General features: G+C 51.4%; 1 protein-coding gene across 1 annotated transcript in view; it reads right to left on the bottom strand.

Annotated features, from left to right (window-relative positions):
- The window catches only part of HCN4 (hyperpolarization activated cyclic nucleotide gated potassium channel 4), an 87,290-nt gene extending 77,289 nt beyond the window's left edge, over nt 1-10,001 (bottom strand). Inside the window, exon 1 of the mRNA XM_005521363.2 lies at nt 8,752-10,001. Within this exon, the coding sequence (XP_005521420.2) occupies nt 8,752-9,455 (704 nt within the window). The 5' untranslated portion in view covers nt 9,456-10,001. The remainder of the gene's footprint in view (nt 1-8,751) is intronic.
- Nucleotides 10,002-14,593: the final 4,592 nt, after the last annotated feature.

Below are 14,593 nucleotides of genomic sequence, written 5' to 3'. Positions count from 1 at the left end.
GCTGTCACAAGGGAAAAACAGGAGTTAGAGCTCCTGCACTAGGGTCAGCTGGCAACCTGCAGCTCCTCTCCTGTCTCTGAGCTCTGCAATAATGGATGCGCACACACACACACACACACACACACACACACACACACACACACAACCTCTCCATCCAAAGAGGCTGCGAGTTAAATCCTTAATTAGCACATTTGGACAAGTCACCACAAATGAGATTAGCTGTCCTGCATCGCTGGGGAAGCTGCTGTGCCCCTGGAACGTGGAAATGATGGGCCCTCAAGCTGACCTTGGAATTCCCCCTTGGATGCTCATCTGCTTTGCTCTCACGGCACTGTCTTCCCCTGCTGCCTGCAGCATCTCCTTGGGAGATAAGAGCCTGGTTTTCCTCCAGCCTGGTGCTAACACCAGGCACGGGGTGACCACACTCGATACTGCACACAATGAATAATTCCAGTTTGGAAAGGGCCTTCCCAGCCAGCAAAGCATTCAGTGTGAAAATGGAGCAGGAAAAGGTCTCTCTAAGAGCACCTTGCTAGCCCAGGACACATCTGCTCCCCCTGCCATGTTTCTAGAGTCCTGAGTGCTGTGTCTGCTGACAGACCCGGGGCTAGTGCTGTCGGCACTGCAGAGCTGCAGGGAGCCACGCTGTGTCCTGCTCTGCCCTGCACCTCATCAGACCCCAGCCCACTCTGGGGCACCTGAGCACACCTCACTGGAGTCCCTGCTCTTACATCTCAGTCCACTGCTTTTGTCCTGGACAGCAGCTTGGATTTTGAGCATGCAGTGCTGCTCGGGAAGAGCCCTTTTCCTGCCCTGCAGGCTCAGCAGTGACAGCTTTACAGCCAAGGAGTGCTCAGCTCCGTGGGGATGAGCTCTGCAGTGCTGCTGGGGAGAGAGGTCCTGCAAACGTTTCAGGAAGGAACTTAAATCAACCCTGTTCACCATAATGACTGACTCTTCTGCAAGGGAAGCGAGGGAATCTCGTGAATCTCCAGACATTCCAAAGGCAATGATGTCACCAGCTGGGGGCTGCCTGCATGGAAAGATGTTTGTGGACACTGCACCTGCCTGCACAGCCACAGGAAAGCGTGTGGGACACACTCCTGTGAAGGAGGTGGACAGCACCAGGATCCTTTCACATGGACATCAGCCCATGCTTTGTTACACACCCAGCAAGGGATACAAGAGATCTGTCAGAGCTGCTGATGTTCTTAATTCTTCCTCCTGACCTCCAGTTCTGGGAATGGTCTTATCCCTCCTCACAGCCTGGCCTGTGTTCAGCCACAGAGCTCCTGGCACAAACGTTCTGGGGGCAAATCTCAAGTAGCCACTTCCCTGCAGCCTGACCTTTCCCTCACACTCAGCAGTGGAAATGGGCTTTTTGAAGTTCTCGAAAGGAGCTGGCACCTTGCTTTTTGAGTGACATTCATCTGTAGGTAAATTGATTTAATAGCTTGTTAGAGTGCCAATTAGAACCAACAATAACTCAATTGACCTATAACTGCCTTGGCACCAACACAGCTTTCAAAAATAAGAGAAAGGAGGAAATCTCTGCTCTGGCAGAGATGAGAGCTCAGATAGTTGGTTTTGAGAGCAAACTGAGGGATTCATGGGCTTGCTAATGAGATGCTCATAACACATCAGAAACAAAGACAAATTTCAATGGTTTCAAGCTAAAATGACACTATGTTATCTCCAGACAAAGATCACTCTTTTATCTGTATAATAAATGGATTTCAGTGCAGTAGAAATGACTCCAGAGCAGAAAAAAACCTCAGTGCCACAGAAAGCACTAGCACAGTTACCTAACCGGAATAACACTGGATTGAAACCCCAAGTTTACCTCCTTAAAATAGTGCTGCAAAGTCCTACACCGACTCTGTGGGTTTTACCCTCAGAAACCACATTTTTCCTTCAAATAAAACCTGTTTCATTTCTTCTGCAGTGGAGATTTTGCTTCCAGACAAATTCATCATGTTAAATGCTCAGGTCTGAGGATTGAGATCTTTCAAGTTTAAAAAATAGAAACTGAGTAGCTTTTGTCTAAACATTGGCAGTGTCAAGGATAAGAAGGATAATGTGGAAGGGTTTCAAATTACTGGGAAAAATGATCCATTCTTAAGTCAGGAAGGGGATGGAAAAAACTGAGATTGTTGGAAGAGGTGGAAGGACAACGGCAACTAAGAATATGTAGGAGGAGAAGGAACTGATTCGGAGAGACCCAGCCAGAGAAAAAGCTGAAGGATAAGGATGGAGACTGGAACTGGACTGAGTAAATGCCAACCCAACACACTGCAACATGGCAAGGGGTGAGGGGGAGAGGCATTACTGAAAACAAGGTGGAAATCAGCGATCAGATGAGCAAGAAGTTGGATATCGGCATCTAGGACTGGCTGGACAGGACACCTGCCACGAGGAGCCCAGAAAAAGGAGATGACGCTGGTGGGATGAGAAACACCAAGGGAGAGAACAGGTTGGAGAGAGTGGGGCTAAAGGTGAGAAGGAGAAAACAAGCAGGGAGTTTGTAACAGGCAGACTGCGTTTCCTTTGGAGCCTGGAGTAGCCCTGGAATGTGGTGCAGCATCTTTCCTTGGCTATAGCTCCCTGCTACAGCCACTGCTTCATTCAGAGCAGAGGGCAGTGCAGCACAGCCTTGAGCAGCTCCACACCTGCTAATGAACCCAGATATATTATTGTGCCAAGGGGAGAGACTGAGTTGTTTTTAAAACCCTAACAACTGTACAAACCACTGCATTAAAAGTCAGACTGCAAAGTCAAAAGCTCGGGGTTGGAAACAGCAGACAGGAGCTTGGCTGTGCTATGTTCCAGTCACCACACGGATCAAACCGGTGCTTCCCAGAGAATTCCTGCCTCCTCCAAGGTGGGAGGGCGGGCTTGAGGCAGGCGTGTGCAGGAGAGGATGTTCTGTAGGAGCCCATTTCTTGCCCAGCCCGGCAGGTTTGCAATGCAAGAGGGAAGGAACTGCAGGTGGGATGTGATGGCCAGGGCAGGTGAGCAGAGCCCCAGAAACGCCCCTCTGCCAGAAAGGTCCTGCAGGAGTGTCAGGCAAGGAGCCCAATCCCAAATGGAACTGCAATAATACTGTGAGATGATGATGGGAGAGAACACGATGTCATTGTTTACAGCAGTGATTATTTTTTGCTATAACAACAGACAAACCAACAAGCAGCAGAGGCTTAGGAAGAGGGTGGGAGGGATGGGCCCATTTCCCAGTCTGGCTGCTCACAGAGCCAGCCTAAGAAATGGTCCAGAGCAGAATGTGCCCCGTCCTCTTAAGGCACCCACGGCTCCCCAAACAGGTCTTCATTAGCCCTTCTGAGTGCCAGGGATGGCCCGGTCCCTGCAGAGCCCCCAGGGCAGAGCTCTCACCAAGGGGATGCTGTGAGAGGCCTCCTGCCCTGCACAGCTGGGCCTCAGTTCCACCACCCCCAGGTCAGAGATGGTTTTACCTCAACCCCCTCCAGTCCGTGCCACCTCGCTATAACCTGGCAATGATATTTCCAATTTCCTCGCTGTCACGAAGTGAACATTTATTGTTAGCACAGTGAATATTTTGTAAAGCCATGAGAAAATTAACCTTTTTTTTTCTCTTCACATATGGATTTGAATAAGATATAATAAATTAGATATGTTATCTTACAAGAAGAGATGAAGAAAACATTAAATTGTTTTTCCCAAAGGAGCCATTCCTGAGTGTACTGAGGGAGGGACAGATAATGTCTTCATCTGTTGGCAAAGATTGGTATGAAGGCCTGGCTTAAGTTGATGCAAAAATCTTAACCACAGCTCTTTGTTAAATCTCAATGCTTGCTTTACTATTTATTTATGTTATTTTATCTCATTTTCTCCACATAAAAATACCATAATATATTAGTCCTAAAATATTTTACCATGGTGACCCACTGAGGTGTTACCTTTACGGAGGTCTTCCTGTTTTCCAGCTCAGTCATGTGGACATGTTTCCTACAAAAAGCTGTACTCCTGCACAGACTGGTGTGGGATTATTTATCCTCTGCCTCCTGACCAGGGAGCTGGGGCATGAAGCCTGACTTGCCTATGGATGTGGGAAGTATGGATGCAGGAGTTTCACTCCCTTAGGTCACGGTCACAAAGCCATGGTTCTTCTGCAGCCTGACTGAAAGTCCTCTGAAGATAACAGAGACCCAATCATGTGTTCAGCAGAATTTGGATTATCCTATGTGTGATTCCTGTTGGGATCCTCTCATTCTGCTCCAGCAAAATGCCTTGGGAATTGGCTGGGAAGTTCTCTGCAGCAAAGGCAGATTTTGTCTCCCTGCTACCCCAGGGACACCCCATCACCACAAAGAGGAGGAGAAGAGAGCCAAGCCTAGGAGCTGCCCCCTCCAAACCTGGCCTGTTGGCACTCCCCGTTGGATTCCAATGCCAGGCACAGTCCTGCCGTCAAAGCCACTGCCCCCTGCCCTTTCCCTGAGCCAGAATTCCCAGTGCTGCACATCCTGCTCCATGGCTTGGAGCAAAGGGCGAGTCATGGACTCAGGAACGGCAGGAGGGCAGCAAAAGGAGCAGCACCTTGGCCAGGAGATGGAGGAAAAATGGGCATTATTGCCTGAGAGCAGGGAGCAACCCCCACCCAAGGAAGCTGCCAAAGTCAGTCAGCACTGCTGGACTCTCCACAAATTGTTTACCCTTGGAAAGCACGGGGGAAAGCTTCCCAGTGAGAACAGCGTGCACAGCCAGAGCAGCACCCAGAGAGGCACTGGAAATCAGGCCTGCTCAGGAGGGTGGGAAAGGTAAGCACACATCCCTCCCATTCCTGCTCCATCCCACAGTGCTATTGGGTTCAGCTGTTAGGACTATAATTAGTAAATCCCACCAATCCCCCTGGTGAAGGGAGGCTGAGGGACACTGCAGCAAGAAGGGAAGCAGTGATTTTGTTGTTTCCCCTTATACCTCACACCTGAGCACCCAGATTTTGCTGCCACAGAAACCTCCCCAGGGTCCCAGCAGGCAGGGAGCACTGGCAGAGTAAGCAAAGGAAAGAAAGGATCTGTTTGCACACAAGTATTACAAGTAATGGAGACCGGTGAAAAGAAGAATTCTAAAATCTGTAGTTGGGTCTGCTATCGAGCGGAATGTTTGCCATTGTTTTCAAAGAGACAGCGGCTTCTCTTCACTGTGAGGAAGTTAATAGATTACTGGGCAGTGAATAATGTGCAGTTCTATTTACATCCACTGCCAGGACTATTTTGGGCCCTCTGATAGTGTATCTGTTCTCAGGTCTTTCTAAAAGCAGCATGCTACGCTTCTTTTGCAAGCAATTCTGGGCAGCAGCTACATCCCATATGCTTCAGTCAGCTACAAACTAGACAGATCATTGTTTGTCTGGAATTTTTTTATTAAACCAATTGTACTAGATCAATGCTTCCTCTAAGCAATAAAATACAATTCTGTCTACCCAGTGGAAGAGCTTTCAAAGTCACAGATAAATCTTGATCTAGAAAACACAGTGTGGCTCTGCACTGATGTGCAATCAACCACAGATGCAAATGAACTCCAGCTGCCAGCACACACATCTGCACCTCAGAATGGGAGCCAGGACTCTTAATTTTCATTAGAAGTTGCTAAGACACCTTTTAAGTGCTTCTAGAACCAGCCCACTGCATTAGTCAGGAGTACTCAGGGGCACCGAGCTTGATTTTTATAAAGGTCATTTGATGTCTTTTCCCCTCACAATGGACTAAAAACAGAGATCAACAGAGCCTGAATCTATATTAATTTGTTTTACTCTTGGAGGGTCATAGATTTGCCACTGGAATTAGCCCTATTAGATGTTAAAATGATAATTTAATGAGACAATGATGAAAGCCTCTGTTCTATTCTAAATCAGGAGCTCCTCTGGAAGCGGAGCGCGAAGGAGCAGCGACTCTGTGGAGTCAGAGAATCGCACCAATGTCATTTCACAGCAGTGCACCGGCCTGCAGTGTTCCACGCAAACTTCCCAGCTCCAGCTGCTCGGAGCCGGGAGTCACGAGGGCTGGAGCCCCACCAGAACCTGCCTGGAGATGCGCCTCGCTCGAGAGGGGAGGCAGCTTCCTCCAAAGGCAAACTCTTGACCAGCAAACACTGCTGCACAGCCTGGGTGCCAGCAAAGGGCAGGATGATGGAACCTCCAAGATCCCGAGGTTCCGGAATCCGCAGCCGGCTGGAACAGGGAGCAGTCAGGAATTGCACTGCGTAATTCCCCCAGCACACAACACCCTCCTTTGGGGCACCGATACAGCTCTTGCAAATATTTTGGTAAGATCTGCTCTTTGGTGCAATCTGCTGCATCTCAGAGGTCAAAAAACATTAGCCATATTCACGGGAGTTGTTTCCAAGAGAGATGCTTTAGCAGAGGGCAAGAGGGAACACAAAGCCCCAACAGAAGGTGGGAGGGCTCCCACTCTTCCCCTTCAAAGCAGCCATTGTCCACAGGTCACTTTCCACGGAAGCCCAGGCACATTCTCCAAGCAGTGTTCCTACCCAAACAAATCTGCTGCAGGTGACCTAGAAACAGGGGTGAACAAAGCCTCCCCGGAAATATCCCCCCTGAGCAGGCAGTGGTGCACCCAGCTCCTCCTGGCCTCGGCACATGGCTCCAGACTCGCACCCCACTGCCCCAGCCCAGGGGGACAGCGGGGACACAGCCCATGCTGCTGGGCTGGGCTACTACACCAGTTCAGAAGGAAACCAGCCCACCTGGAATGTGCCCCAGGTACAGACACGCAGCTCCCTGTGCCTTCCCTGCACGGACTGCAAGCTTTGTCAGGTTCTGTTATTAACACCAGGAGTCACCCACGCACCCACGGACAGCTCAGTGCCCGCAGCTCCGTGGCATCATCCAGCTCAGGGAGCCAGGGCTTGCCAGCAGACTCCATTCCTTAGGAGAGGCCCCATAACCAAGTGCCTCAGGAATGAAAAGTTACTTCATTGTCTTGTGGAATAAGCTCTAGTTCTGTAGAAACCTTAAAATCCCAAACTCTTGGGACCATCTCACCTTGGGCAAGGTGGTTACCTCAGCTCCTGCTGCTCAAGTTTGCCATGCTGGTTCTGCGCTGAAAACAGGCACAGATATAGAAGGGAATAAACCCACTACAGAGACAGAAGGACATGGAAGCTGAACACTGCTTTTGCCTAACTCAAGATACAACACAGAGACTAAACCCCAAATTTCCTGAGGGCACGACACGCAGAGCACACCTTGCTGGAATAACCCAAGAAAACACAGCAGGTAAACTCCAGACCCACAGCAAATGCTGCAAATATAGCCAAGAGTATGGAACTGGTATTGTTCTTCTGAAAGGTGCTCATTCTCACATTTCTGTGTTTGGGAGCTATTACTTGGTCAGTCTCACTGGGAGGCAATTTTCCCCTGCTTCCAGCATGGGATTGGGTAAGGCTGTGCTCACAAGGACTCTGCATCATGCTAGAGCTGCTGGAAACCCTCCTAAGCTCAGTCAGCTGTGTGCTTGGGACACTTGAATGCACTGAATGTAAATGACAGTCCTCCAACTCACAGAGCCTTCTAATAACATTTGTTAATCCAAGCAAATATCAAGGAATCTGGTCAGTGCCAGTGCTGAATCCGCTAAGCGTGTGGGCTGCTCGCTAAATCCCTAATAGGTGGTGTCAAGGCGTTTGTCATTCCTTCCTTTGGGAGGCCAAATCCACCCCAAAACTCCTTCCTGCAATTATCTCGCTAACTGTATTTTCAGGAATCACGCATGGTTCCTTGCAGAGTCCACAAATTCAATAAAATCACGTAGTGTGACAAAGATATGTTTAAATAATGTTCTTCTCCTGTGTGCTTTTAAATGTGAGATGTAAGCCTGTTGTAATTAAAGTTGAAGCAATAAACCTTAGCCATTGATTGTACTCAGTAATTAATTATTGATTGCAGTGCTTTACATACATATTGCAGAGGACAGTTCACCTGTGCAGCAGATGACACTTTGCTCAGAAATACCCAAACATAGCCCCTCTGCTATGCAGGACTTTACAAAAACTGGCTCTAGGGTTTCCAAGTTCAGTTCCTTATTAACCTCCACGGAGATGTTGCTGTGGAGTGAGAGCAAGCCATTACTGACTTTGGCAAAGTCGGTGTTAACTATTCCCAATCCAAACTAATTTTGCAAATGAGATGTACAGATGCAAAAGAGGCTCTTTCTCTGTTAAGAACCTTGTTAATGCACACTGCCATCCCCTGCACATCCCAATTCCTGACAAGCCATGCTGCAGTAAGACACCTACACAGCAGCAACAGTAGCAACATCCCTGCCTAACTCTTGGGAAGGAGCAGGGAGAGGACTCGGAGGTGTGAAAACGGGAAGCATCAATCAGGCAGAGCATCCATGGAGATGCAGGACTAGTTAAGATCAGACACCACGCTTTTAGTCTAGAGTTGTGCATCAGGTGGGAACAGTTTCCCCCATTTACAACAAACTTAAAGAGAACCTTTCCATCATAAAAAGCCAAAGCCAACTGGTTTAAAAACGATTTAAAATTACTAAGAATATGGGGACACTAAAATGAGGGTGCAATGTAAATGAAACCTGCAGCTTGTTTGAGTGGAGCAGATCTTGGCTGTGTCCTCTGGCTAGGAAATGACCCAGGAAAGTTCTGCCAGGGTGGGTGCCCTGTGCAGGAGGTGACATGGGAAGAAGCAGCCCAGCTAGTTTGGAGTGGGCTGGAAAAGGGGGGGAATTGTACCTGAAGTCGCTGTAGGGATGGATGATCCAGAACCCGGCAGACTTAACTCTTTCCTGCTCCCTCTCCACGGCCTTCTGGCTGCCAAACATCCTCAAGGAGAATTTGTTGACCCCTGGCTGGAGCATGGCCCCGAACTGCCTCTGCATGAAACCGGCCTGGCCGAGCCTCTGCTCCTCATCTGGGGTGATCTGGTCGCACCCTCCACCTCCCTCCACTTTGATGGAGGTCGAGGAGCAGGCCCGGGGGGGCGGCTGCTGGGGCTCCGGGGGGGAGGCGGGCGCTGGGGGCACAGGCAGCCCCTGCTCCAGCTCCCCGCTGCCAGGGGGGCTCTTGTCCTCCCCGGGAGAGGCTGGCTCCCCCTCGCCGCCGATGAGCCGCTTCTCCTCGGCCGCGTCGTGGAGGTGCCTGCTGGTGAGCGAGGACAGGCTCCCTTTGAAGCGGCGGCAGTCCCCGTTGGTGCTGGTCTTGGCGCCCTTGCCGCCGGCCTCCGTCTCCAGCAGGCCGGGGTCCCCGCCTCGGCCGGGGTCCCCCCCGAGGGCCCGGGTGCTCCCAGCAGAGGGCGAAGGCAGTGGCTTGAGCCTGATGCTTTTCCTGCGGGTGTCCTTGTCGCTGTCATCCTCCTCGTCCATGATCGACGCCTTGGGTCCGATCTGCTGGGGCAGGCTGTAGAGCCTCTTGCGCATGGAGGGGGGCAGCTTGTCCATGGCCGCTGCTGCTGCTGCTGCTGCTGCTGCTGCTCAGGGACAGGGAGACACCCCCCCGCTCTGCCCAGCGAGGGGAACCGGCACTGCCCCCAGGCCCCTGCCCCCGGCTCACGGGGCACGGGGGACCAGAGACTGGCGTGTCATCTCCTTACCAGGCTGTGGCATCCACAGGCTCTGCATCAAAACACAGGCTCTGCATCCAGAAGGGAAGGGAAGGCGGAGGGAAAAAAAAAAAAAAACAACAAAAAAAAACCAGAAAATAAAAAAAATAGAGGGAAGGCAAAAAACAGCCTCCCCTTCTCCTCCGTTGTCCCGATTTGGCTACTTGCTGCTTGTCTCCCCTTGGTGAGTGTTACTGCAATCCCTGTCTGCTCAGATGCTGAGCACTGGGCAAGAAGTCTAGAGGAGAGCCACACACTTCTGGCTGGAAGGCGAGGGAGGGCGGCAGCGGCGGCAGCAGCCGCCTTGCCATGTTGGCTTCAAGATGCAAATGTGCCGTGGCTCCCGGCGGGCAGACATCATCCAGAAAGCGAAGCTCAAGCCGCAAACTCCTCAACCTGCCGGCCAATAACACAATGAACTGCAACCTGCAGCGGCCACTGCTTGCTTACATCACTATCATCACTTATTCCTCACGCAGCCCCTGCTCCTGGGAATATTCATGAAGCCATCCCATTCTATTGGGTTGCCATAGGAGCGACTACAGCGCACAGGCTCTGCCTACCTGAGACAGCACCCGGGCTTCTTAAAGGGGCAACGCCCGGCAACCGCGGGGCTCGGCCGCCGCCGCGGGCACCGCGCCCCGGGCGCTGCGGGCACCGCGCTGCGGGCACCGGGCAGCGCCGGGCCCGCCCCGCCTCAGCGGCCACGGCCGCCGGGCCGCCGCCAGCTTATCAACAGCGGCATCGTAAACACCACAAAGTAAATAAATACGAGCGAGAATATTCCTTTTTCTCTTGGATGCGGGCGCTCCCTGCTCCGCCCGGAGGTGTGGCTGCTGGGGGCAGGTTTGCTCGTGAAGGCACGGGGGGTTTTGTGGGAAGGGGCGAAGCCAAATTTAAAGGAAAACCAGCGGTTCACCTTGAAAATCTCACTTGCATGCAAAGCAGGGGCTCGGGGAGCGCCCGTGTTCCCTAGCAGAAGTTTGCCTGCCGGGAACACGCTGCCTTTGCCCCCGTCTGCAGGAAGGTTTACAAGGACCCTTTCTCCGTGGCTGTTTGACTATTGCTCTCCTGCGGGGTTGGATGTGGAGAGGTCATTCCTAAGCGAATAAATGCAAGCAGCTGCATGTGGGCGCGCTCCGCCGCTGGCCTGCGAGAGGCTGGGCTGGCAGTGCGGGCTGCGGGGGCTCTCCCCGCGGCGGGGGAACCCCACTTCCCCCGGGGCTCCTGAGTCAGCACTGCCCGCCCAGGCTGCTCCGGGAGTCAGCCTGGGAATCCTGCTGCCCCTTACTGCTGCCCACGAGGCACGTCCTGTAACGGAGGCCAAAGCACTGGGGAAAACCGGCTACGATTAGGCAATACCTTTTGATGTTTGAGAGGGTTTTTCTGGAGAAAAAGAGGGAAAGAGGTGGCAATCGGCCCTGCCTGTGCTTCTTTGGGAATGGCTGCTTATTCTGTTTAAAAAGCTCCTAGATTGATAAAGTGATTCAAATCGTTCCTAGTGCCAAGCCTTTGAAACCAGTGGAGTAAAATCAACAATCTGTTTGGCCACATGAGAGATTTTGGTGTGTATTTTTGCAGAGATACAGCATCTGACGCTTTCTAGAACGTTTGTTGTTTCAGACATTGCAAATCCTACCTGCTAGGAGAAGGAAACCACGTGAACTGCGCAGGCAGGGAGGCTGAGCACAGGCAAGGAATGCCCACGGCAGGCAGGGAGGAAATCCCCACCTCACCTCCGTGCTCCTACTCTTAGGAGCAAATCTTTTTCCCTTTTCCCTTGCAGGAGCCGGTGGCCAGAGGTGACTGTGCCATGTAGAGCAGCACGATGCTCCTGCAGCTCCACGGCAAGGAAATGCTGCTCAGCAGTTACTTCAGCAAGCACACACACACACACAGCACATGCTTCCTCATCTTTGTTTGCCTCTCCCTCGCTCTCTCCTGAATCCTTTCTCCCATGTGTTCTACCTGCTCCTCTCCTCCTCCCACCTCCTGGCACAGCCAGACTGCCTGTGACTCATTCCAAATACTCTAAAGTGCAAATATCATTTAATATTATTATTTTCATCACATTGCTTTTCTGGGGAAATAAATTTCATTTTTTCCAGTGCTCCTGTAGATTAGATAACGTGAAATAAGCCAGGGAGAGCACTAAAGGTCTTTTCCCTGTATTTCTTCTCTCCTCCAGGCACTAGGGATGCTGAGGTGTAAGCACTTCTGTGCCTCAGCTGCAATCAACTGCCTTCCAAAAGGATGTGTTTTGATTAATGAGGTGCACAACATCTGAAATTGATGCAGCTTCTTAAGCGTAGTCCCTCGTGTTCCCAGGGAATGACAGAGCAGGAAAGGACGTGCTCAAGGAACCAAGCTGTTTGTCCTCCCTCAGCCAGAGGTGTTCTGGCTGGCACTCGGAAAATGCCCCACCATTCCCTGGCCTGGCTGGGATGGTTTTGCCCCGTTTGGTGACGGGGATCAGGCTGTGCCCCATTTGGTGACAGGGATCAGGCTGTGCCCGGTTTGGTGACGGGGATCAGGCTGTGCCCCGTTTGGTGACAGGGATCAGGCTGTGCCCGGTTTGGTGACGGGGATCAGGCTGTGCCCCGTTTGGTGACGGGGATCAGGCTGTGCCTGGTTTGGTGATGGGGATCAGGCTGTGCCCCATTTGGTGACGGGGATCAGGCTGTGCCCGGTTTGGTGACAGGGATCAGGCTGTGCCCGGTTTGGTGACGGGGATCAGGCTGTGCCTGGTTTGGTGACGGGGATCAGGCTGTGCCCGGTTTGGTGACAGGGATCAGGCTGTGCCCGGTTTGGTGACAGGGATCAGGCTGTGCCTGGTTTGGTGACAGGGATCAGGCTGTGCCTGGTTTGGTGACGGGGATCAGGCTGTGCCCCGTTTGGTGACGGGGATCAGGCTGTGCCTGGTTTGGTGACGGGGATCAGGCTGTGCCTGGTTTGGTGACGGGGATCAGGCTGTGCCCGGTTTGGTGACGGGGATCAGGCTGTGCCCGGTTTGGTGACAGGGATCAGGCTGTGCCTGGTTTGGTGACGGGGATCAGGCTGTGCCCCATTTGGTGACGGGGATCAGGCTGTGCCTGGTTTGGTGATGGGGATCAGGCTGTGCCCCATTTGGTGACGGGGATCAGGCTGTGCCTGGTTTGGTGACGGGGATCAGGCTGTGCCCCATTTGGTGACAGGGATCAGGCTGTGCCTGGTTTGGTGACGGGGATCAGGCTGTGCCTGGTTTGGTGACGGGGATCAGGCTGTGCCCGGTTTGGTGACGGGGATCAGGCTCTCTCCCAGCCCTGAGGAGGGGGAGAACAGCACAGGGCACCCAGCAGCAGAACTCCGCTCCATGCCTTGTGCAGGAGGACAGAAATGCTGGGGAGCAGAGGCTGAGCCGGGCTGTGGGCACACACTGCACCATTCCAGAGGGATGGATCTATCCCTGTGCCCGGGAGCCCGGCACTGCCCAGCCCCCACTGTACCCACGTACACCACACGTGGAATTCCTCATCTACAGCCCACAGCTACCTTTACACCTCTCTGTAATAAAGATGAATGTAAGGAAGCTCTCGGGGCTCGTGGAATCATCCAAAGTGCTAAATCCAGAAGGTGCCTCCTCTGTCTCCAAATGTGCGTTCCTAAACACTTCTAAAAACTTGGCTCCAGCAGTTCCAGGTAACCAAACCCAGAGGAATTTCTCGACTCTTTAAAATGTAGTGACAATTCTGTGTTGAGAGAACTTCAAAGTAATGGTATTTTACTTGAGAATCTTCCAATAACTAAGTGTAGAGGATGGGAATTTTCCTTGTCTAATGGTATGAAACCACTGTCAAAGATGGAATTTATTGCCAGCATTGTGGCACTGCTTTCCATGGCAGCAAATACACCTTTAGAAGCAGATTTTTAGAATATTTCACTGTCTTGCATATCACTGGCTGCACAGTACATTCAAAGGGGGGATGGAGAAGTCACCTGTCAGAAAAAGGCAGAACTGGTTTTGAGGGCAATTATCTCCTTTCTAACAATATTTGTCAATATTGCTACATGGGACTTGGCATAGATATGAAGGGAATGAATTTAGTGGGGAGAATGCAGGTGAAGCAGCCAATGATTCGTTTGTTTCTTAAGGAATTTTGCCAGCTCATATTTATATATATATATTTATTTTTATATATATTTATGTATATTTATATACATATATGGTATTTTGATTAAAATCTGGTGCTACACTGCAGATGTGAAAAATCCCATTCCAAATGAGCTCAGGACTACATAAAAGACTGGGAGCCATAAGAACTGATATCCTGTAGCTCAGGGTACAGAAACAGCAGTGCAAGCTGGTCTTTTAGGCCCACCTTTGCTTGGGTGAGAGTTCCCATCATCATCCTGGAGCCTCTAGATTCTCAGGTAAAAAAGAAGTCACTAAATATGTGGCTTGGAAGAATGGGAGCAAATCCTTTCAAACCTGCCTATTGTTGCTAGCAGGCAGCAAGTAACTCATAATTGGCATCTGAAACTCATGAAATATTCAACACTACAAACCAGGGAAATTCTGCCTTGGGGTTTTGGTGGGAGAGGCTGCACTCGCTGCTTCTGCAGCTTCCGTCACATCTCGGAGATAATGAAGAAATAATCGTGATAAATACACAAATGCTCGCTCACCCTTGGCCCTATTCATTACCCAGGTGTGCTGTCACATTGCACTCATTGAAATTCAGCCTGGGCTCTCCTCCTGCTCTCCGTGTTCCTCACAGGAGCTGCAGGGTGGGGACTGGAACGTGCACCCAGACCGGTTTAAGGCCCAGGGGGCACCAGGATAAAGGAACCAGCTGAGCAATGGGAAGGGAGATCCATGCTTGGACACTGGGATGGGCAGGGGGACAGCCAGGGAGGATCCCCCAGAGCTGCTGTGAGTTTTGAGGCAGAAGGGTTCAAAGTCCATCAGTGGGAGCACAGAGACACTGAACAGATCCC

Source organism: Pseudopodoces humilis, chromosome 16, assembly GCF_049639895.1.
Source record: "Pseudopodoces humilis isolate 2021_Gansu_Grassland_sample_001 chromosome 16, ASM4963989v1, whole genome shotgun sequence".
In the NCBI taxonomy this organism is placed as follows: Eukaryota; Metazoa; Chordata; class Aves; order Passeriformes; family Paridae; genus Pseudopodoces; species Pseudopodoces humilis.
Note: the sequence above shows the minus strand (reverse complement) of the source record. Positions and strands in the feature narration are given on the sequence as shown.